The sequence below is a fragment of the Aotus nancymaae genome, unplaced genomic scaffold, assembly GCF_030222135.1.
Source record: "Aotus nancymaae isolate 86718 unplaced genomic scaffold, 86718_ANA_hifiasm-v0.15.2.pri h1tg000036l, whole genome shotgun sequence".
In the NCBI taxonomy this organism is placed as follows: Eukaryota; Metazoa; Chordata; class Mammalia; order Primates; family Aotidae; genus Aotus; species Aotus nancymaae.
The window spans coordinates 79,173,634-79,198,123 of record NW_026988450.1 but is presented as its reverse complement, the minus strand read 5'-3'; the positions used below and the strand labels follow the sequence as shown (position 1 = coordinate 79,198,123).

The following is a 24,490-nucleotide window of genomic DNA, read 5'->3' as shown; positions in this document are numbered from 1 at the left end:
AGATCTTCAACTTCCTGTGTAAGGCCTGCCTCCACATTGTGGAGGATAATCTGATTTACTCAAAGTCTACTAATTTAAATGTTCATCTCACCTGAAAAACACCTTTACAGCCCTTATGAATGAATGATTCCATTCACAGATTAATGGATTCATGGGTTAATGGGTTAGTGGGTTACCATGGCAATGGAACTGGTGGCTTAAACCCAACCCTGGTATTTAACCAAATATTTGGATACAAAGGCCTAACCAAATTGACACATAAAATTAACCATCACAGTGTTCCTCCCTCCTTTAGGCAACAACATCTGCAAAAGCACAGAGTTAGAATATACGGAGATGAGTTAGGGCGACTGTCAAAATGTATCAATGGCAAAAACTGCAATTACTTTTGCACCAATATAATAATGATAACAACACTTCTACCGCATTGGATAGGTGGCAGAGCCTTTGGAGGTTTGCGAGCAAAGAAGTCTAGTGTGACCAAAGCTGTCTTTCCGTTTGAAACACCAGGAGCCGCACCTGTAATAGAGCCGTACTTCATTAGCATCCTTGGATCAGTGTGTCTTCGGGCTCTAAATGGAAGGCTCCTCACAGTGTCCCTGGCACACTGTTTGTCCATTGCTCTCTCTCTGCATGTGATACAGTTCTCACTCTAACCCAGTGACACTTCTGATAAGAGGCCACATGATATAATGGGAAATGCTTAGAAATTAGAACTCAGGAGAACTTGGTTCACATTCTACTTCCAATAATCTTTTTTTTTTAAGAGATGGAGTCTTGCTCTGTCACCCCGGCTAGAGTGCAGTGGTGCAATTATAGCTCACTGCAGCCTGGAACTCCTGGGTTCAGGGGATCTTCCCACCTGAGCCTCCAAAGTAATTGGGATTATTGGTGAATGCCATTGCACCAGGCCCTACTTTCAAGAATCTTAAACATGTTGAATCTCAGTTTCCTCCTGAGGCAATGGGAATAATAATGTGGAAGACCAGACCAGAAGGACTAATCCAGGTTTGAATACTGGAGGATAGTTGAAGTGACCAGCTCACTGCCACAACAGAAACAAGCAAGGCACAAAGCACAGAGGAGTAAGGGCACAGGAAGCGGGTGGGGCTGTGGTGGCCCCCTCTGTTCCATACAGAGGGAAGTGAATTGCAGTGGTGTCAGCTGCCCACACAGGAGGAGGAAATTACCCAGTCACAAGCCTCAAAAAGTGATATGCCAAGGTCAGCCCCTGCCTGTTTGCAAAAGCCAATTGTTAGATTTGTAGGAATTTTACAAGGCTGACACCACAGAAATTGACAGACATTACAAATCAGGATCTTTTGTTTTTCTCAGAGAGACAGTTGTTAAACATTTACGAGCCCGTCCCTCAAGCTCTGTACCCAGTCTTCTGCAGACTGGGAGAGAGGCCACACTGGCACTCAGAGATCAACCCCTTTACATGAAATTCCTGTTGACACAGAGCCATGTTCTTGTTCTCACTGTATCTGTGTGCCTACAGGTGGCCTGACCATAGCCCATCACAACATATATCATGTGTGTGGGGGGAGTGTGTGTGTGTATACATGTGTGTGTGTGTGTGTGTGCATGTGAGTTAAATAATGCACAGAAAAATCTTTGGTCACGATTCCCGATACTATCCACATGAGCCTGTGACTGTTACGTGACTGAGCTATGTTAGAAAACAGCAAAAGGGCTAGATGAAGTTTCGGGTTAAACGACTCTCCCAGTTTGGACATGAAATACTGACCAGTCCCACAGCTCTGTTTAAACAGTGACTTCTCTCATGGAACATCTAATGGGATACACACTTTTTTTTGTTTGTTTTTGCGACAGAGCCTCGCTCTGTCACCCAGGAATGTGGCGCAATCTCGGCTCACTGCAACCTACACCTCCCAGGTTCAAGGGATTCTCCTGCCTCAGCTACTCCTGAGAAGCTGGGACTATAGACATATGTCACCATGCCCAGCTAATTTTTGTATTTTTAGTAGAGACGGGTTTCACCATGTTGGCCATACTGGCCTCAAACTCCTGACCTCAGTCAATCTGCCCGCTTCAGCCTCCCAAAGTGCTGAGATTACAGGCATGAGCCACTGCACCCAGCTGGGATAAATGCTTTCTGTAGAACTGGATTAGAAGTTATCCAACGAAAGAGTTCGATTCTGGTTCTTTAGAAAAGTGATCTGCAAACTCTTTGCTCCTACTCTCTAAAATAATGTTGAGAGCTATGCCCCTCACACAGTTCTAAGTTGACATCTAAAATTTTATTCAACATTATGTTTATTTTTTTTACTGACAAGAAACAAATCACATTAAATGATTTTTAAGTTAATTAAAATGGGAATGATCTTTTAAAATATATTTCATAATATAGTTTTTTAAAAATATGTTTTACTCCCTCATTTAATAAATCACACTGCTATGGACTGAATTTTATCCCCCCCAAAATTCCTGTGTTGAAGCCCTAACCACAAATATAACAGTATCTGGAGATGGGGCTTTTGGGAGCTAATTAGGCTTAAGTGAGGCTTAATGTCCTTATTAAAAGAGATCCCAGAGAGCTTGCTGGCTCTCTCTCTCCACCTTGTGGGGGCACAACAGGAAGGCAGCCATCTGCAAGCCAGGAAGAGGGCCCTCACCAGAACCTGATCCTACTAGCACCCTGATCTCAGACTTCCCAGCCTCCAGAATTGTGAGAAATAAATTCCTCTTGTTTATGTCATTGAGTCTATAAATTTTGTTATGGCAGCCTGAGCTAATTAGGACACACACAAAATCAGAGAATCCTAAGAATGTTTATCCCTGAGTGTTACCCTATGTATCTTGAAAATTGTAATAACTCCACCAAACATGCCAGTTGGATTTAAAAGAAACTATGTCCCCAACTCAGGATGTTGGGGTTTTGAATGCTGGCAGTGAAGCCTGGCAGCAGGCCAGCCTAGAGGGCCCGATGAGGCCTGCCAGGGAATGCTGAGTGCTGCCAGGCAGGTAGGACAGAGGGCATGCTGGGAAAGGAAATGCACTGCACAATAAGGAGTATTTTGAAGGAAGGAGAGGACATTAACAGGAATAAAAGCACCACCAATGGTTTCACCCCCAACACACACACACACACACACACACACACACACCCCGCCTGCCTGTTGCTCCCTTACCCCTGAGTTAGGGCCATTTCAGGAGAGAAATTGTCCTAAAAAACACCCAGAACTCATAACTGCCCTGAGCTGGATCAACAAGGAAATGCTGACTTGGCACACAGCTGCCCCAACTTGGTCTCTATGATTCTTCTAAGATTCAGGGGCACCAAGGCAGGAAGAGTCAGCAACACTTTCGTCTTCAAGAACACCACTGCTCTCACCCTGCTTTTGAATGTGAGTGCAGTTAGGTCTCCCCCATTACCTTTCCACTGGAAGGGAGTGCAAGCAGCAGCAAAGTATCCAAACAGCATTCAAGCTGGAGTCTGGCATTACTTAACACCTGTGTGACCTTGGGTGAGTGACTTAACCTCTCTGGATTCCAGCTTTCTTGGTTGTAGAATGGGAATAAACCACATTGATGTAAGCTCCTCCATGAATGCAGAAATTGGTTTGTCTATCTGGGTCACTGCTTATGTCTTTAGAGTTCTTCAACAGACACTTGTTGAAAGAATAAATGGATGAGCTGCGTACATAGCCTATGGTGGAAATGAAGATGAAATGAGGTTGCTAAGGTAAAATGCCTGGCACAGGAGAGGTAATAAGCATATCTTCATCCTCTCAGAGCCTCAGTTTGCTCATCTGTAAAATCAAAATTTTTAATACTATTAGGCATCTACTTTTCAGAGTAGATGTGGCTATCAAACAGAGAGTCACTGTGGCTATCAAAATGAGAAAATGAATTGGGAAGCACTTTGTGAAATCATAACTTTCAGGTCAGGGTAAGCATGGTGACTTTCATACTTTTTAAGAAGCGGAAGGACCCTATGTCTTATAAGGTAGATTGCTCCTGAAGTCCAGCAGAGGCAATAGAATGGATCAGGGTTGAAGGCAAAGTTGGGCTCCATGGCCACCACACTGGCAGTCCCTACCCCGCAATGACTCCTGAATTACCCTCAGCAAACTCAGATCTATAAGTGATGCTTTGGAGATCAATCTATAGAGACTGTGTCCGTATATTGGGCTGAGTCAGCTCAGACCCCAGTAATCCACATAATTCTTTTTCTACTTCCCTTCAAAGAAGCCATGCAGGGAAGTAGAGATGGACCAATGGGTTTAGGTTCATACACCCAGGGTGAAATTCTAACTGTTCCATCAAAACTGTGTGACTTAAAGCAATATACCTCTTGTGCCTCAGTTTTCTCATCTGTAAAATGGTTCTGGTAGTAGTACTCAGGGTTATTATGAAGATAATTCCATATATGCACAAAATGCCCTGGGCAGTGAACATAGGTGACCTCCATAACTAACTCCCTTGCCTCTCCTTTGTTCTGGAATGTTCAAGGGCACCATTTTTTCCAGGTGACTGGGTCCCAATCAATTCTGCCTACAAATCGTAACCATTGTTCACCCTGTTTAGACCAGTTTATGCCTGAGAACTACCCCACTGATGTATTACATGGGTCGGTTGAAGCTATGTCTACGCGAATAGAGTGGATGTAGCACTTTTAGCAGAAAAGGGTAGGTAAAGAGATCAATTCATAATTTTTTATTGGTCTGATTCAACCTGTGCAATTGAAAAATGGTATTATACCCAAAATTAGTATTGGCTGCTGTTTTTGAGTGTTTAGTAGGTACCAGGGTAAGTGTTTTACATACATCATTTTATGAACCATCTTAACAACTCTACATAGGACCAATTCTCTTCCCCATTGCACCTGGGAAAATTGGGACACTGAAACTAAAGCAGCTAGCCTGAAATCCACAGGCAGTAAGTGGAGAAGCATGACGTCAGATCCAGGCCTGCTTTAGTGCAGATTCTATGCCTGTGTGGTGTTGTTGGGGAAATATGTGTAATTTGCTCCAGCCCCTATGGCATTGGAATTCCTGTCTAATGTATAGGTCAATGACTGCTATTGGATTATGCTTCCTGGCATTCCTCTAGCAACTTCTATAGATTAATTGGCTTAAAAGAACCCTTTGAAGCATTTAAATTGAAAGAAAAAAATCTAAGTTTCTTCATTTTTTAGCCATATAATTATAACATGCTTCCTTAGTAGTTTAGTTATAAAAAATAATGTTGTCAATCTTTAGTTTGTTAATTGTTGCATGATTTGTCCCCAGCTACACAGAAGTGAGCAAAAATAATGATAATTATGTGTATTTTTTATTTAGAAGAAATTTTGAATGGAATCCCACTGTGAAGAACAGAGTAGATTTGCTCTATTTGAAAGACAAGGTATAGAGGGTCATCCCTTCCTCAACTAGCAGGTCCTAAGGCAACTCAGTGGTTTCTCTGGAACTTTTAGATACATCTTGGGACAGCCACAGGCCTGTGAAACCAGAAAGCCATTGAGTTTTTTCCATTAACTTGATAAATAATTTTCAGCACTGACTATGTCTGTGTGCTAAGCATTGTGTTAAATGGGAATGAAAGGTGGCATCCCTGCTCTCCTGAACCTGGGTGTCTAGAGAAGAAAGAGAAGATGCAGATGTGATCTATAGTCCTTTTCTCTTAATTTGTGGCTGATTAGGCACAGCAAAACATCCCTAGGGCACTTCTCTGAAAGAACTGAACAAGACTTGTCACTCAGAGTAGAATTGCCTCCCTGTAAGCTTCAAGAATGCTCTAAGGTCCTCTCCTCAAGAACTGATCTTGAAATGCATTGTGTGTGTTTGTGGTTCTTTGCAACCACAGGGTAGCCTTACTAATGAGGATCAATGTCTGTAAATTATTAATTACTTTTACATAGTTTCATTCTTATCTTTTATTTAAGTCAAATCACAGACATAAAATGAAAGAGAAAGAAAAGCCATGCAGTAAAAAATGTTAAGTCTTCCTGTTATGCTTCTTGTTTTGTAGAGGAAAATAAAAATAATCTAAATGTCTTTTCATTAAGATGTTCCAGTGCATTCTCTGTATAATGTTAATTGTCTAACGACATTAGCACCGTATGCTGTTTAATAATCTCTCACCATTAGCTGGAAAAGCACTTTAACATCCATTATTATATCCTTTGGGGCTCACAATAGTTCTGTGAGTGAAGCAATCAGGTAGTGCCTTATTTTACAACCATTGAAACTCAGGGTCAGATTAAACTATGTGCCCAGGATCACATGTTGCAAATAATATGGGTTTTAAAAACACAACATTGCCCGTTTAGTCCTGGAATTCTACTTACCAGCACTGGGCCATAGGGAAATTCTACTTACCAGCTCTGAGCCATACTTTTGCAGCCTACAATTCCTTCATAAATAGTAGACAAGCAACCAGTCCTTATTATAGGCCAGGCACTGTTATAAATTCCCTATATGTTTATTCACTTAACCTTGACAATGTTATTATTATTAATGTTTTACAGATGCAGAGATTAAAGCTTCTATAGGGAATTAAAACAACTTCTCTGAGGTCATGTTGCCAGTGTGTGATGGAACAAGATGAGAATTTGGCTGTGGCACTTAAAGTCTGTGATATTAATCCTCACACTACAGTCAGGACAATATAATAAGGAAAACATACATTGGGACTCATGATGGTGCCAGTCAGAATAGTAACAAACATCCCTAAAATCTCAGTAACTTAAAACAGTAAACATTTATTTTTCATTCACACTTTATGTCCATTACAGGAAGGGGGTGATAGGAGGATATCACTACATTTCATTCTGATTCAAGGACCCTGGTTAAGAAGGCTTCATCAGGAGCTCCTTAACTCATGATGGTGGATACAGGAGAGAAAGATTTTTTAAAGAGTATGGTTGATCACGGTCTTAAAGCTTATGCCCAAAAGTGACACATATTACTTCTGTTCATATTTCATTGGTCAAAAACATCAATATGCAGACAAACATTGCATGTTTGCACTTATTTGCAGAATCTAAAAATCAAAACAATCGAACTCATGGACATAGACAGTAGAAGGATGGCTACTAGAGGCTGGGAAGGGTAGTGGAGAGTTAGGAGGCAGGTGAGGATGGTTAATGGGTACAAAAAATAGAAAAAATAAGTAAAACCTATTATTTAATAGCACAATGGAGCGACTATAGTCAATAATAACTTAATTGTACATTTTTAAATAACTAAAAGGGTGTAATTGGATTGTTTGTAACTTAAAGGACAAAAGCTTGAGGGAATGGATACCCCATTCTCCATGATGTGATTATTTCACATTGCATGCCTGTATCAAAACATCTCATGTACCCCATAAATATATACACCTATTATGTAGTCGCAAAAATTAAAAAATTTAAAAAGTATGCAGAGAGGACAATCCTACTATACACTTGAATAACATAGTAGTGGTCATGGCTGTGCATAGCACAAATGACCCCTCTTAATGACCTGCCGCACAGAAGCTCATTGGGAAAGTGCATCAGAGGCTGATGTGCTCCTTTCAAAGGCTGGATGCCATTTCTTTTCTTGCCTTGTCAATTTTTTAAAAATAGCTCCTACAGTTTTCATTGTCAGTAGATATAAAGTACCATATACTTTTTAACTTAAAAGTTAAAACAAAGACCCAGAAACCAGGAACTTCACCAAGATCAAGAAAAACCTCATCCTTTAGTTACAAGAATTTCTCCTAATGTTCACAGATTGCCCTTCTAATGTCTAATTTATTTTAATATTTCCAAATCCTCAATCCAATTCAACTTTATTGTGTAAATAGCTTTGCATTACCTTACAACTTAAGAACAGAGACTGCAAAGATTCAATTGAGTACATGGAATCATTCATTCATTCTTTCTTTCTTTCTTTAAAAAAAGGACACTGCATGTCTTAAGTCCTACTGTATAAAAGGCAGGATGCTCCAGGCGGTGAGAAATATAAGGCTGACTCAGGCAGGAATAATGCCTTCAAGGGCCTTATACTCTTTATCAAAAAGCTTCAATCTATAGGAACATTAATAGAAAGTATTGGACACCCATGCATCTACCTACTCAATAAACACCTACTGAGTGTTAACCAAGTGCCAGATACAGTAAATCTTAAGAGGGGAATATAAAGATTAGTCATTCAAAGTCCCCAGTCTCAATTAGCTTAAAGGAGACAGATTATTATAACACAGCACCCTAATTATTGCTCACCCAAGATGCAATGAGAACACAGGGAAAGGTACATAAGTCAGACTTAGAAATCAGGGCAGCTTACTGGCCAGAGTTACACCAAGCTTCACTCTAAAAGATGGAGTAGAAGCTCTTCCATTGAATGAGGTAATGGACATTCCAGACCAAGGGAGCACCATGGTCCCAGAGAGGAAAGAAGGAACACAAGGTTTAGACAATGACTTCTTGTTTGGATGGCTGGAGTCTAATGTGTGCATGAAAAATGAGAGGAATAATTAAGGTACAGGACAGATCATGAGGAATGTTGTGTGCCAGATTAGGAATTTTCCATTGTATCTTACAGACTAGTGGTATCTAAATATTTTTATCCCCTATTTTTATCAAAAAAATTATATGAAGAGATGCATGTATAATAAAATTATATTTATCTATTCTATTAATTATATTCATGTACTTAAAAACATATACCATAAAATATACATAATATAGGGATTTTAAAGGATAATGAGAAAATAAAAATACTTTAAAATATTTTAATATAATTACAGTAGAAGACTTTTCTGCTTTCACCATTTATTAAAGAGCAGTGGGTTTATACATAATTTTTAAAAAATGTTTAATAGTTTGTGATATAGTAATGTAAAGGTCAGTTCCAAATTCAATTTATTTCTATGCTTAGCTTTAGTGGCCATCACAGCTAAACATATATTTTATAAATGTTTTCAAACCTCATAAATGGGTTTAAGCCCTTATAAATGGGTTCAGACCTCACCAGAAATCTTCATTTAGATGATATTTAAACATTAGTAAATGTGAAGCTCTAAGAATTTTGATAGATGATATAACATACCTTTGGTTTTACAACAAAATTCTTATAAATATGGAAACATTTTCAAACTTTCATTCTCAAAATGCTTTCTTCAAAGCATCACTTTCTGTAAAGTTCAGTTACTTTCTTGGTCATTCTTAAGTCATTGTCTTGAGTTGGAAGAAACAAATTAAACAAGTTTGTGTGTTTTTTCAAATATATGCTGGAAGGAATATTAATGGCAACTCAACATCACAAAAAAATCAGCAAATTTGGAACACCTTTTTTTGTCAAAGACAAATGAATGCCTTACTTTTAAATCTGACAACTATTTTAAGCATTTTGAAGTGACATAATCATTGCATTTTGTGGGCAATGAAAATTTTTCTAGTAATTCTATTACAAAGTATTATATTCTACCATTTTATGTTCTGCATAAATGACATCATTTAATCATAAACTAAAATTGTTCAAAATACTCTGAAAGAAAGAATATTCATGACTATAGAAGATCATCCAGCGGTAGAAATTCTCCTTTTTTCTCAAGATTTCTCCTCTATATTTACAGTCAGAGGATGACCAGACATGTATCCTGTAAGTTTCCAACATCAATCTATATATCAAATGTTGGTAAAGCTTTTCAACATAAGCAACAAAAGCTGTGAATGGAAATTCTAACATTTTCTTCCTGCATCTCAATGGATAACCCAGCTCAGCCCTGGGACATAAACACTCTATTTCAGAGAGCACAGCTCTAAAGAGTAGATCAGAAAAGAGTGATGGGGTAATGAGGTCACATTTGTGTTTAGAAGGAGTAACTGGAAACCATGACAGTATGAGCTGGAAGGAGGTGAGGCTGAGGCAGGGATCCCAGACGAAGGCATGATGGTTGTTTGAATTAAGTCACAGAAGGGATAGAAAGAAGGAAACAATTAACATTTTGGTTGAAAATGGAATGTGTAATGAAGTATGAAATCAATAATCTATCACAAGTTAACGTACTGTTGGGTAGAAAAAGATGCTGGTGCCATTCCCTGAGACAGAGGTTACACAGTAGGTTTTGGATGAAGGTTTCAAAGAGCCCTTAAAAGTACAGATAAAAGGCTAAGGTGTTCAGAGAATCCTTCCAGTTATTAAAGAACCCAAGAAGCCTTCGTGGAAGAGGTGACATTGAAAGGGCAGAGCCAAGGATGCCCACTGTGGTCTAATGCATGTGTCTCTCCATTTATCTATGTTAACAGGTATGTGCGGTCAAGGACAAAACACGATGTTGACATGAGGATTGGAATCCACTCAGGCTCGGTGCTGTGTGGTGTTTTGGGACTAAGGAAGTGGCAATTTGATGTCTGGTCTTGGGATGTGGACATTGCAAACAAACTCGAATCTGGAGGAATCCCTGGGTAAGCCAAAGCAAAGCCCTTTTCATGCTTAACCCTTGTCATTTGCTCATTTTGTGACATGGGTTTTCTGTGTGCAGAAATTCAAGGTTAAATCTCGGAAGCAATTATTTGGGAGGAGACCAGATATTGAAACATCATACAACTATTAACTTCCAAAATAAAGTAAAATGCGTTAGAGGCAACAAGGATATAGAATAGCACTGAGGTGTTCAGGTCTCTGCCCTGCATAGCATTGGTTATTAGACTTGGCTGCACATTGGAATCTCCAAAGGAACATTTTAAAAATGCTATTGTCCAGACCCCATGCCAGTTTATTTAAAGAATAATCTGTACAGAATCTATTTTAAGTTCTTAAATTAATTCTAATGGGCAGCCAGGATTAAGACCTACTGACTTTTCATACACGACCTAGGACTCAATGAGGAAATTTAGGCTCTCCCTTAAAAATTCAACTTTTCAAATATGGCTGTTAAGATTGGGTAACATAGGATTCGTAAAGGTGCTAGTGGTCTGCAAAGTCCACTGCAACTAAGGTAAGTCTTGAAAAGTTGTATCAAGATTCTGTTTACATGGATTGGACCTAATAAGATCTCAAACATATTTGAGCCAGTATGATAATCTGCAGCACCTCTTTCTTAAGGATGATGGATGGATGGATGGATGGATGGATGGATGGATGGACAGAGGGACAGATACATACATACATACATACATACATACATACATACATACATAGAATAATAGACAGAGAGAGATACTGCACTTACATATATTCCTCTCCCTACCCCCTAGACCTGCCTTTGGAGTCATAGATTTCTCTGGTATGTGCCATCATTCCTTGAAAATTATATTTAATATCGAGTAGTATGTTATCATGGGGGAAAAAGACAACAAGAGGTGAAATCAGAGTAACTAGGATTCCCATTCTGCTCCATGCTAAACTCTGTTATCTTCAGCAAGTTATGCAAAGCATGCAGAGCACAGCACCTGGCATGTGATTTTAGTGTGAACTTGGCTTGCATCACTCTATCTTTGTGATCTCAGGCCAGTGCTTAATTTCCAAGTCTAACTTTCTTCACTGCAGAAAGAGAAATAATAGTACTTATGATTTGCTGCCTTGTGAACTTATTTTTGTCCTCCATGGGAGTTTCTCATCTGCTAAATGGGCATAATTCACCTCACAGATCTCCTCTGAAGATTATCTCAGGCAATGGGTATGAAGCACTTTGTACACTGTGCAGGGACAGCCCCAGGTCAGTTACTATTCTTATGGGGATCCTTCATTCTCTGTGCTGTGTCACGGCTGTTTGCCAGACAGGTTTAGAACTGAGGAAGGCCTGATGTGTTACTGCTGTGTTTCTTAAATCTTTCCATTCTTTAGGATTTTCCCACAAGTAACTACCTGCTGAATTTAAACACACCAGATAGCCAATTCATCTATGTTTCCAGGCCTGTATCTTAAAAGCATCACCAAATAGAGAATTGCCCATATACTCAATAGATTCCTTTTACAAACCTTAGAATACACTTTGGAGGTTTGTAAGATACTACTTTGATATCTGGAAGCTAGTTTAGCTATTGTTCTCAATAACATTAAGAAACAGAAGAGTGACCAAGTTTAAATCATCACATCACCATGGAATACTATGAAGCCATAAAAAGGAATGAAATCATGTCCTTTGCAGCAACATGAGTGTAGTTGCAAGAAATTATCTTAAGTGAAATAATGCAGAAACAGAAAACCAAATACCACATGTTCTCACTTACAAGTGGGAGCTAAACATTGAGTACATATGGATATAAAGACAAGAACAGACACTGGGGCTTGCTAGAGGGAGAAGCAGAGAATGGATCCAGGGACGAGAAACTACATATTGGGTACTATGTTCACTACCTGTGTGAGGGTTCCGTCTTACCCCAAACCTCAGCATCATGAAATATACTTTGTAACAAACCTGCACATATACTGACTGATTCTAAAATGAAAGTTGAAAAGAAATGAATAAAATAACTTTTAAAAAGAAAAAGAAAAGTGACTGAGTTTAAATCATCTTTCACACTCTTATTTTTAATATCATGAGTCATGAGTCTGAACCGTGGGTTTACTACTTACGAGTTATGAAGGTTGGAAGATTGTGGCAAGTACTTTATGCCCTGCCCAGTTTCTTCACTGTAATTTTGAACTGAAAACATCAGCTTTAAAAATGCAGTTTCAAATGTGATTATGCACTTAGTCTAGATAAAGCACTCAGTCTAGTCTTCTATATAGTATCCAGCTCTGCTTAGCCATGGGATGTTGTCAATGTGCAAAATGCAGGAATGTCAAAACAGGTCTCCAAACTCACCATGGTTTGATCTTGTTTTGACTTATATTTTTCCGCTTTTTTATTGTCTTCTTTAACACCTCTGAGCCTTGGGTTTCTAGAACAATGGTTCTCAAACTTTAGCACTGGAATCACCTGAGGGCTTATTAAACCATAGATTGCTGGGCCCCACCCGCAGAGTTTCTGGTCCAATGTGCCTGGCATAGAATTCAAGATGATGCCTTTCTAACAATTTCCTGGTAGGAACTGCTGGCCTTAGTACCACACCATGAAGATCACCATTTCTGAGCTTGTGTTAAATGAGATAATGCATACAAAGTCCTTTGCCCTGTACTTGGTAAATATTAACTGTGGTTGTTGTAGTAGTGGTTACCATATAATACAGTTGCAGGGTGGTAGAGAGGCCCTGAAAGTAAAAGTTCTTGTCTCAATCCAGCACTGCCACTAACCACTAATATGCTTTGGGGCCAAATACATACTTGTGACTTCTAGGCCAGTTTCAGCATCTCCAAAGTGAGGCAAAGAAATGTCTGTCACTTATGGTTGTTGGAAGAATGGAAATTACATGAGATAATCCATGGAGCATAAGTACTACCCTTGGCTACTAGATAACATTTATACAAAGCAAGCTACACAATTGTTAGATCTTATTTACTATCATGACTACTTTTACTATATCCTAGCATTAAAAATTATCAGAAAATGTCAAGTTTACTTGACACTCAACACATGAGAGTATTGCCTGAAAACTGACACATCTCCTTAGAAAGAAATGCAATCTACAGAACTTCATCTGCAAATGCCTTACCCCAAAGCTCAAGTTAGTAGCAAGGATGAAAAGAAACATCTAAAACCCAGTTTCTATCAAAACATTTAAGTGTATATTGATTAGCACTTCAGCAGAAGAATCAGTGAAGACAACAATCTCTTTCACGAGCAAAAACATAACATTGATTTAATACATGGAAATATTAGTCCCCCTGCATACTGACAGCAGAATAATAAATGTAGAATAATAATAAATGTAGAATCCAGAGAAAATGCTAAATGGGGGTTGATATTTAACTTAATTATCTTAAAAGAAAATCAACCATTGTACTTTATAAAACCCTCCCACCAGGTTCATTTTGCCTAGAAGAAAAGATAAGCTTACAGTCTTAACTCTGAGCTTGATCTGAGAAAGCAGATGGGGACTTCCCTTTCATGGAAGGTCAAACAATCTGTTACTCTCCCAGGGAAAAATTATTGAGTTCATATATATGAACAAAATACATCTTGGGAATATTTTGTACTTATTCAGGACATTTCTCAAGAGAGTGCAAACATCTTTCACACACTTATTTTAACATATTGCACTTGAAATCAATCAAGATATTTATTTGGAAGATGTGGAGAACATGCCTTAAATTATCAGAAATGATTTGTTTGTAGTTTCTGTTTTTTCACATGTTATTTGCAATGAACTATTCTTTCTATAAGGAGGGATTTAGCAGAATGGGTTAGAAGAATGAGAAGGAGTAGCAGAGCTAATACTAAAAGTAAACTGCATATTATTTAATTAATGAATGTATTTATTTTTTCTAAGACAGGGTCTCACTTTGTCATCCAGGCTAGAGTGTAGTGGCATGATCTCGGGTTCACTGTAGCCTGAACCTCCTGAGCTTAAGCAATCCCCCTACCTCAGCCTCCCAAATAGTTGGGACTACAGGTGCACACCACCACGCCCAGCTAACTTTTGTACTTTTTTTGTAGAGACAGTATTTTGTCATGTTGCCCAGGCTGGTCTCAAACTCCAGAGGTCCAGTGATCTACCTGTCTCAGCTTCCTCAGCGTGAGCCACTACAATGAGTTTTAAAAAGCCACTCTAAATTTTTTTTAAAAATGTCTCTGTTTACTTGGATATATTGTTCTTAGCATTACAAAAGCCAAGCAAAATATTGAGCATTCTTTCATTCAAAGGAATACTAAGGTAAATTTAGGGAAATGACTTCTGAGCTGAATTGGACAGTAGGAAATTGTTAGCAAGCATCAAATAGCACATTGAATTTGGAGAATTGCCAATTACTTGAATAGCTGGAGAGAGCATAAAGGAGCTATATTAGAAGAGTGTCAGAAAATGAGCTTTGAAGTGACAGAGCCAGAGAATGAAAGCTTAGAGGTCTTATTCAGAAGGCCTGACAATTGTCTTCTATAAGCCTTGAGGAGGCATGGAATACCCAACAGTAATATTATTACAATGGCATTTTTTAGAATACTCTTAACAACTTTCATATTTGCTTTTATACTGTATATACTGTACCATGCACTGTTTTGACTACCTTACACAAATCAACTTGTAGAATAATCATAATGATTGTAAGAGATATGTACTATTATTTTTCCCATATTATGGGGAAGAAGATAGACTGATAGAAAGGCTAAGTAATTTGCCCAAGATCTCTCAGCTGGCAAGTGGCAGAGCTAGGGTTTGAATACAGGAGATCTAGCAACAAAGTCTGTGTTCATAACCACCTTACCTTGCTAGTCTACCCAGACCACATTATAACACAATAAGTAGTCTGATTGAATTAGACAGTTATGAGGACAGAGAAATTCTTCCCCAGAAGAATTTACCATGTGAAATTTCCATGAATCAAGTGTGATCCTTAAGGCCCTGATATCATATGCTATTTTTCTAAAAAAGAAGCCTGAGTCATGAGCTATAGTGGCTGACAATTGTGCAGCCGTGAGTCACTTCACTTGTGAGTGAGCCCAGCCAGCTGCCAGCCTGTACGTGTCCACAGCTTTGTTCTTTGTTCCTTATAATATACACGTTATAGGGAAAATTATACCCTACAGCGGTTTTCCCAAAGGACACTCACTGTATCCCTATGGACTTATCAGAACTGCCCTTGAGAAGCATATAGACAAGTTGGAGAAACAAGATACAAATACATGAAGGTTGAAATGATAGAAAAGCTTCCAAGACAACGAAAGAACTGTTTTTGCATGGTGATCTGGACAATAATTGCCACTGGGGTTCAGAAATATTTGCAGCACTTGTTTTTCTAATCAACACCACTGGAAAAAACACTGACTTGTAAAGTTTGCTGAGATCAGGCTGACAATCATAAGAAAAGCCAAAAGATGTGCTAGGTGTCGCACAGAAGGACCGTATTTGATCAGAGGTAGCAATGTGTCTTGGGTTGATGTCAGTGATACTGCACTCATGAATTTATGCTTCTATTTTCTTATATTCTTTCTACTTTTTAGGAAGACAAGTATTGTCCTTGAGGACATGTCTTAATAGTACCCATGTGCAGCCCTGATGTTGGCTTTGTACTGGACAAAAAAGTAAATAGCCTTTGCAGGCAACATCAGGAGTGTGTAATGACCCATGCCTTCTACACACAGGAGGATTCACATTTCCAAAGCCACGCTGGACTGTCTCAACGGTGACTATAACGTGGAAGAGGGTCATGGTAAAGAGAGGAATGAATTCCTGAGGAAGCATAATATAGAGACTTATTTAATTAAGCAGCCTGAGGACAGTCTGCTGTCCTTGCCTGAAGATATTGTTAAGGAGTCAGTGAGCTCCTCAGACAGGAGAAACAGTGGGGCCACGTTCACTGAAGGATCCTGGAGCCCTGAACTGCCCTTCGATAACATCGTGGGGAAACAGAATGTAAGTCCTCTCTTCCTCCTTCTGCTTGACTATGAATGCATGCTTGTGTGCATCTCCAATCCAGACGCCTCAGAGAAAACTGATTCATCTTTAACCTTTTCTCCAGTGAGCACCATAATTGCAAATGATCAAACTATCTCTGCATCTCCTCAGGACAGAATTAACCTCTGTTTGCAATTCCAGGAAATGCCAGAAATGCCAGAGGTTCCTAACACCCTCTCCTTTTTTTTTTTTTTTTGTAACCTAGCTAAAAATAAATATTATGTGAAGCTGAATTGTAATTTTACCAAAAAAACCACACTCATGTTGGAAAAGATAAACTCTCTGTTATTAAACTAAAGGGGAGGGTAAGTACACGAGAATGCCCCTTTTCAGTAGCTGGCCATCATCAGTTCTGCGTCACCCTCTGAGAGTCAAAATCTAGAGAGCACTGCTGATTTGGAAATAGGAAAACAGCACCAAGTGATGCCCAGAATTAGGGAGTTCAGGAGAAGCATGTAATTTCAAAGCCACCCACATGATTCTATGTTTACATAGCATGGATTTGCATCTTATATGAAGGATGGGGCTACAAAGTCAGTACGTAAGGAGTAGATCATCAATAACCAAAATTATTTTTATATTATTTATTCAAATGTTGAAGTCACATTAAACCCAATGGGATGCTCAGACTCCAAGAGGCACTAGATAACTGAGGTTGAGCCAGGTCAAGAACCAAAGTGGACACAGAGATTCTGTTCTTTCAGAATGCTTGCTCAGAGTCGGGCAAAATTACCTGCCCTAATGTGGATTTTCTCTTTAACCTCTTTAGATACAGCATATTTAGTTGAATTCATGTAAGTTCAATGGTGTGATGGTACCATATATTTTTAGAGAAAGAAATAATAATAGCCAATGTATAACACTTATCTAACAGTTATCTGACAGTTTCTGATAAGATCCTCAACCAAGCAGAAGCTGAGAGTTCTATGAAGTACCCAACCAATAGTGTCTGGAGCTTCATGAAGACATATAAGGGTTAATTTTTAAATTCCATAGATTTTTAAATTCCAGAGACTTGAATATTTCTCATTAACTTGTAGATAAGAAAAATATGTCTGCCTGAAAGATTTTAAGATAGAAAAGGTTAAAATGCTGAAAGTCTCCCCTCTTTCTTCTGCATTTGAAAGTTTGATGGCGCACTCTGAGGCTAGGCTGTCTTTGGTTTCTTTCTGGATCCGTAGGGGAGGAACTATGAGAAAATGCATGGGCCAGATTCCACTTGGAAAAGCTGCAGGTTGAACCTAGTCTGCGTGCCCTTGCAAGAGTTGACCCTTAGGTCTTAGACTGCTCTTCTGTGAGTGTTTAATTTGCCCCCAAAATTATTATGCCTACACAAGTCATAACTGATTGCAATGCCTAGGTTCTTTCCATCTCTGAGTTCGTGTGCATGGTACAGTTTGTTATTTCATAAAATAATGGTGTTATATATTTCCTGGAGTGGGTGCATGACCAGCCGACAGTGCCTTCTCTGCTGCTTTTGTATATTGTTAGCTCGGGTCTGAATGCTGATTATTTAAAGAGAAAGAAATGCATGCCTCACCCTGAATACCTTAGTAATTCTGTATAAAGTTCTCTGTCTCAGTTTTAGTTTTTGTTTCGTCTTTTTTTTTTACTCTTGGAAAACCTCTCTCCATTTAAGCTGATTGTGGGAATTGAGATAATTCCTTCATGTTCTAATCTCAATGGTACCTGAACTTGCTGCCAATAATTGAGAGCCAAGAAGAGAGGTGGAGGTGCTTGGTTTTATTCCATAGTTGATTGATCTGGTTAAATCATATAGGAATGCTTGAAATATTTATTTGCTGATTTCCTAAAGATATTTCCTGATGTCACCAAATACTTATTATAAAAGATGTCATTATTATCTAGAGATTGATATTCTTGTTTAACCATACATTTTTTATGATGCCCAAGTTTTGCCTGGATGTAACCCATCTGCGCCGTCTTCAGCATGAATAATCTGAATTCATTTTGTTGTCTTCAGACTAAAGAGCCAGTGAATGTGTGCTGATATTCATGAATAACCATGTGCCACTAATAATATTTTGGAAATTACTGAGCCAATTAAAACAGTCACAAGTATTCAGTGTTTGTACTTATGCTTAACTCTAGAAGTCAGTGAGCCATATGTGCAATTCAGAGACATAATTTGTCCCTGGAAGAGATCAAGAGTGGTCTGGCTGAGCCTATGCTGTGCCAAAACACCCAGTCAATTCCACGGAAGCCCCAACCATCTGAGTGTTTGCATAACACAGATAAAGTATACTAATGCTTCACTGGGGGTATTCCAGCTAAATTGGCCAGATGTTTTGGCTGCTATTGATTCATAATGTGTGCTTAGAAATATTTTTAATGGCATCAGATTGCTGTGTCATATTCTGGGCTATGCAGACAGCAGATGTTCAGATAGTTACATCCTCATGTATTCATTCATTCAATAAGGATTAATTGAGCATCTATCACATGCCAACTACTGCTAGTTAAAAAAAAAAAAGGAGGGATGGTGAAAAATCACTTTAGAGACAAAGTCAGCCAGTAGTTTATATTCTTAATGAAGATAGAAATTACATCCGTTTTACTTACCACAATTTAGCCCACAATTAGAACAATACCTGGTAAATCACAGGGCTTGATGAAAGTTTGTTGAATGAGTGAATTAAATGATAGATATGGGTAGTGAGGGAAAGGAACCAGTCAAGTTTGAATTCCAGATTGTTTGCTTGGGTGCCTGAGCGGATGATAGCACTCGCAGCTGAAATAAGCAGTACTGATATAGTACTGGAAACAAATGCTTGTGCGGGGAAGACCAGGAATTCTCTTTGGGATGTGTTGAGCTTGAGATGCCTAGGAAAAATCCAGGGAGAGTGATCACACATTTGTGAACCTTGGGCATAAAGAACTGTGCAAGAGATGTGGATTTGATTTTAATAGTCACCAGAATTTTGGTGTTAGTAGAAGACATGGCAGTGAAAGATATCACTGTTGAGAATCTGTAAAATTAAGTAACAAGAAGGCACAAGCAGATCTTGAGGAACACTGATTGGAAGGTGAAAGAGAGTCAGTAGTGCTTGACAGAGAAGAAGCAGTCAAAGTGGTCAGAGAGAACTAGAGGATGTGGTGGCAGGGAAGCCTAGAGAGTATGGCATTTTGAGAAGGAAGGGGCCATCAGCAAAGTCAAATGGAAACAAGAGGCCCAGGAAGATGAAGACTGAAAACTTCCTATTGGAATTGGATTGAAGGACATCACAGGCAAGAGGCAGATCTGGCAAGATGGTAGAGTCAGAAGCCAGGTCATCATAATTGGTAAGAGGTGGCTCTGGGTTTCCAAGATCTCCAATTCCATCCCTGTTCTTTTCCCTCTACCCATTTCCGTAGTTTGTAAATGGCTTGCAGGAGCAATGAAAATCACTAATAATTATCTCTGGCCCCTTATGTGACTCTTCTAGTTTGTGTCTGCCTGACCACACGCCCTTGGTTTTGATTCTGTGTCTTCTCTGCCCCTAAATCTGTATCCATTTGGGTTAAAGTTACTGATTTGGCCCCGCTCTGGTATCTAAGTGTTGCTCTTGGACATCCTGAGCACCCACACCTTTTTAATCTCTGCCCTCTGACAGGTGCAGATGCTCTGCCTCTTAATTTGATGGCTTAGTTTCCCGAACCCTGACTCAGCTCCTAGTGAGACTCCTCATGCCTTGAGTTTCCAGGTGAAATGAAAGTAAGAAAACTGGAAGGCAAGAAGTTTATGATCACAGGTGGACTATTGGAACTTAAGATATAAAAAGTAGAAGCAGATGGTTGAAGTAGACCAAACGTGAAAAATTTCACACCTAGGGGAGACTATCCGTGAAGTTCAAGGCTAGATTGTTAAATGAGTTATTAATATGGACATTGAATCTCTCAGTGTAAAAACAACATTGGAAATGAAAGGAAGATAAGAACAGGATCCTTATCATAAAGATTATAATTTTCCTTTTCTGCTGCATGCTCTAGGTAAAATCTATGTCTGGGTCTGAGCTCTTGTTCATTCTGTTAAATAACAGATACTCAAGTGTGCTAAATACTGAGGATCCAGTAATAAATCTCTGTCCTCCAGGAGCTTATATTTCTTTTTCTTTCTTTCTTTCTTTCTTTTTTTTTTTGACAGAGTTTCACTCTGTCATGGTGCATGGTGGAGTGCATGGTGTGATCTCGGCTCACTGCACCCTCAGCCTCCTGGGTTCAAGCGATTCTCCCGCCTCAGTCTCCTGAGTAGCTGAGATTACAGGCATACCCCACCGCCCCTGGCTAATTTTTGTACTTTTAGTAGAGATGCGGTTTCACCATGTTAGCCAGGCTAAGTCACGAACTCCTGACTTCAAATGATCCACCTGCCTCGGACTCCCAAAGTGCTGGGATTACAGGTGTTAGCCACTGCACCCGGCCCAGGAGCTTACATTTCAAAGAAGTGAGGATTGCAGACAATCAAAACATATAAGTGTAATGAAGGAAATAGATATGACCAGGGAGCATACAGAATACAGAAGGGATTGTCAGAGAAAGCCTCTCTAAAGATTTACTGAGTGCTAAGAGGACCCTGCATGCAAATAAGCAGGAAAAGAGCATCCTAAAGTAGAGAAGAGTTTAGTGTGTTACAACAGCAAAAAGGCACAAGTGGCTAGAGCATAATGAGCAGGGGAAAAGGGATAACAGGTGGAGCCGAAGGGGCTGGGACCTCCATCCTGCAACCCTTGTTGATGTATTTTATTACAAGGGAAGCGATAGAAAGATTATAAGTGGGGCAGTGATATGATCTAAATTCGATTTTTAAGGGATCACTTTGGCTGTCTGTGAAGAATGGACTGTCGGGGTAAGAGTAGACTTAGCAGAAAAAAAAAACATCTTAGACTTCAGATTTTCAAGAAGATACCAAAGGTTTTTATGTAGCTATAAAATATATTGTGTGAAGGATATTAATCATTTTAACTGGATTTTTATGACAAGTGATATGCCAAGAGAACTGAGGCCACTCTTTTAGAAGCAAGGTCCCTTTTCAGAGCCTGGGATTTGTTTCCGTACATTGTGGAATCATCTTCATCCCATCCATCCCTTTCACATTTATTACAGCCTGAGAATCCAGGCATGTTTCTGTTACTCCCCTAGGCCTTTTAAAAGACTCGCATGGGGAAAAGTACACGACTGGTACCTCCACTGTATAATTTTGTCATTTCTACACAATAGACTGATTTGGGGCATTTTGGCTATCTTGAAATTAACATGTTTCCCAGGAGGATTATAAACAGATGGAATGTCTATCTCCATGTAACAAATGGAAAGCAAATACACTTCATTGCCTGGAACATAGATAAATATCCACAAGGTCACCAACACTGACAAGAGTAGAGAGCTCTGGGACAGGTAGCATTTTGGGAGTGGTGTGCACATTGTTTTCACTTAATTCTCACACCAGCCTTACAGAGTAAGTGTAATCTGCCTACATCACAAATGGGAAAATCGAGATTCAGAAAGAATTAATTCCCTAATTCCCTAAAGGACACGTAGCAGGTAAATAACAGAGATGGAATTAGAGTCCGAAATGCCTAACTCCAAAAGCCCCATGCTTTCCATCAGATCACACTGCTTCCCTCTTTGTGGCCTGAAGATATATGCTGGGTGTCCACCTTCCACCTTGTTTTCAGGTCATCTGTCAGTCTCAGAAGGTGAGTGAGTATTTGTGTGGTATGTGTGTGAATATGTTTGTAGTATGGTGTGTGATATGTGTATATGTATGTGGTGTGTGGATGTGTTTTATGTATATGTATGTGTGTAGTGTGCATGTATATGTGTGTGGTATGCATGTGGTATATGTGTGTAGTGTTTAAATGTGTATGTATTATGTATGTTTGGTGTGTATGTGTATGTAGTGTGACATGTGTGTGGTATGGTGCATGTGTGTATATGTGTATGTATGTGTGATGTGTATGTATATGTTGCATATGTATGTGATGTATGTGTATGATGTGTGTATATGTGTATGTGGGGCATGTGTAAGTGGTGTGTATATATGTGTAGTGTGTATATGTGTGTGGTGTGTATATACATGTGTAAAGCTCTCTACTCCTGTCAGTGTTGGTGACCTTGTGGATATTTATCTACATTCCAGTCAATGAAGTGTGTTGGCTTTCCATGTGTGGCTATATGTGTGTGTTGGGTGCAAGTATATGTCTGTGTGGTAGGCACGTGGTGTGTGTGTGGTGTACATATGTATGTGTATGTACGTGTGTTATGTGTATATAGGAATGATATGCATGTAATATATGTGCATGTTATATATGTGTGTGATGTGTGTATATGTGTATGTTGGTATGATGTGGTATGTGTGTAGTGTGTATATGTGTGGTATATGTGTATGTATGTGTGGGGTGTGTATGTGTGTGTACATGTATTCACCCGCTTATATATATGGATCACTTGCTCACCAGGGCTATTTCGAAATTTTATATGAAAGCATCAGGAAATGATCAGATTCCACTCCAGCTAAATTTTGGAAATTCTATCCAACCAAGAAAGATCTCATTGCCTATGTGTCCTGGCGTGATAATTGTTTGCATGAAAAAAGGCAACACCAGGCAGCCTCTCACATATGTCTAGCAGTAAAACAAACAACCATTCAATTTAGTCCCACCTGTGTTGGCAAATGTTGAGACCAGAAGAAAAGGAAATGTGAGAGAGTGGAGGCTGCCTGGGCTGGCAAGTATGATAAAAGAATATATTTAGGTTATTATATCTCCACCAATTCCACCTGGGACTTTTCTTAGATCCTGTTCTCTGTATTTTCTAGAAGAAAAGGAAGAATTCTCAGTTGATTGCCATCCTGATTAAAACCCCCTTGTGGACCCAATGCTGAGCCCCAGGCTCCTCAGAGTAAACTGATTAGTCCTGTAGGCTGTGAGTCTTGTGATCTTTGGGTAAATCTCTGCAGGATTCAAAATTGGCACATATGATAGTGGAAGGGCCTGAATGGAAACCAAGCAGAACTGAGTTTGAGCCAGATTTCTCCAGTTGCTATTAAAAGACCTAGGGCAACAACTTCTCCCCTCCAAGGCTCAGTGTCCTCATTTGTACAATGGCAAAACTGGACTGGATGATCCAACAATTCCTTTCAGCTCTGATCTTGCCCTATTCAATTTCTTTATCTCAGACATAGGCTGCAAGACTGTGGTCATACTGGTGAGCCACATACACTTCAGAATTTACCAGGAAGTAATGAAATTATTAAATTTATATTAATTAATGAAATTATTAAATTTACATTAATAATTTACCAGGAAGCCATGGAGACATCCACTGTTTACAGTTATCTTACTGTAGGATAACAGCTATGCTTACCCTGGTGAACTGTCTTAAAACATGAATACCAAATTCAGCAACAGAAGTTAAAAATAAAACATAAAAACGTATTTGAGGTAAAATCTTACCTAACTAGGGAATAAAATTTATCCTTTTCTCTAAGCATCAGATAACTGAGTTTTGATTTTATGTAGATAAACACCCAAACAATATTACAGGCATCATCACACTTTGCCTGCTTTCAAGGTCCTGTTTTCAACATGATCATTATGTTCTCTTATTGAGTGATATTGATCCCTGGGGATTTGATTTCTTTCCTTCTTGTTTCTGCTCCTAAATGGTGTATTCAAACTAAATGGCAGGCCCCTATTTTGTGAATACGAAGGCGTGCAAGAAAATGCACTCTTCAAATTCAAACTCATTTTACTTTTATTGTTCAACTTGAGAAAGGCAATCTTATCAAGATGCATATTTGTTCATTCATCCCTTCATTTATCAATGGCTTACTGAGAAACTACAGTAGAACTTTTACTTTGTCAGTAAAGTTCTAGGCTCTGGGGGTAGAGAGATGAAGGTGGGGCAAGTACTCTGGAGCTTAGTTTGGTGGTGTTACTAAGAGGTCAGCAGGCTCAGTGCAAACATTGTTATAATTACTACAGGACAGAGTAGTAAAGGAGGGAACATTGACCTGAGTTAATCAGGAAAGACCTTAAGCTGAGATTTACAAGC

General features: G+C 39.1%; 1 protein-coding gene across 2 annotated transcripts in view; it reads left to right on the top strand.

Annotated features, from left to right (window-relative positions):
* ADCY8 (adenylate cyclase 8) overlaps nucleotides 1–24,490 on the top strand; it is a 250,218-nt gene that overhangs the window by 115,410 nt on the left and 110,318 nt on the right. For both annotated transcript variants that reach the window (XM_021666890.2, XM_021666891.2), the window contains exons 6-7: nucleotides 10,247–10,405; nucleotides 16,123–16,393. In XM_021666890.2, coding sequence (XP_021522565.1) covers nucleotides 10,247–10,405; nucleotides 16,123–16,393 — 430 coding nt within the window. The remainder of the gene's footprint in view (nucleotides 1–10,246; nucleotides 10,406–16,122; nucleotides 16,394–24,490) is intronic.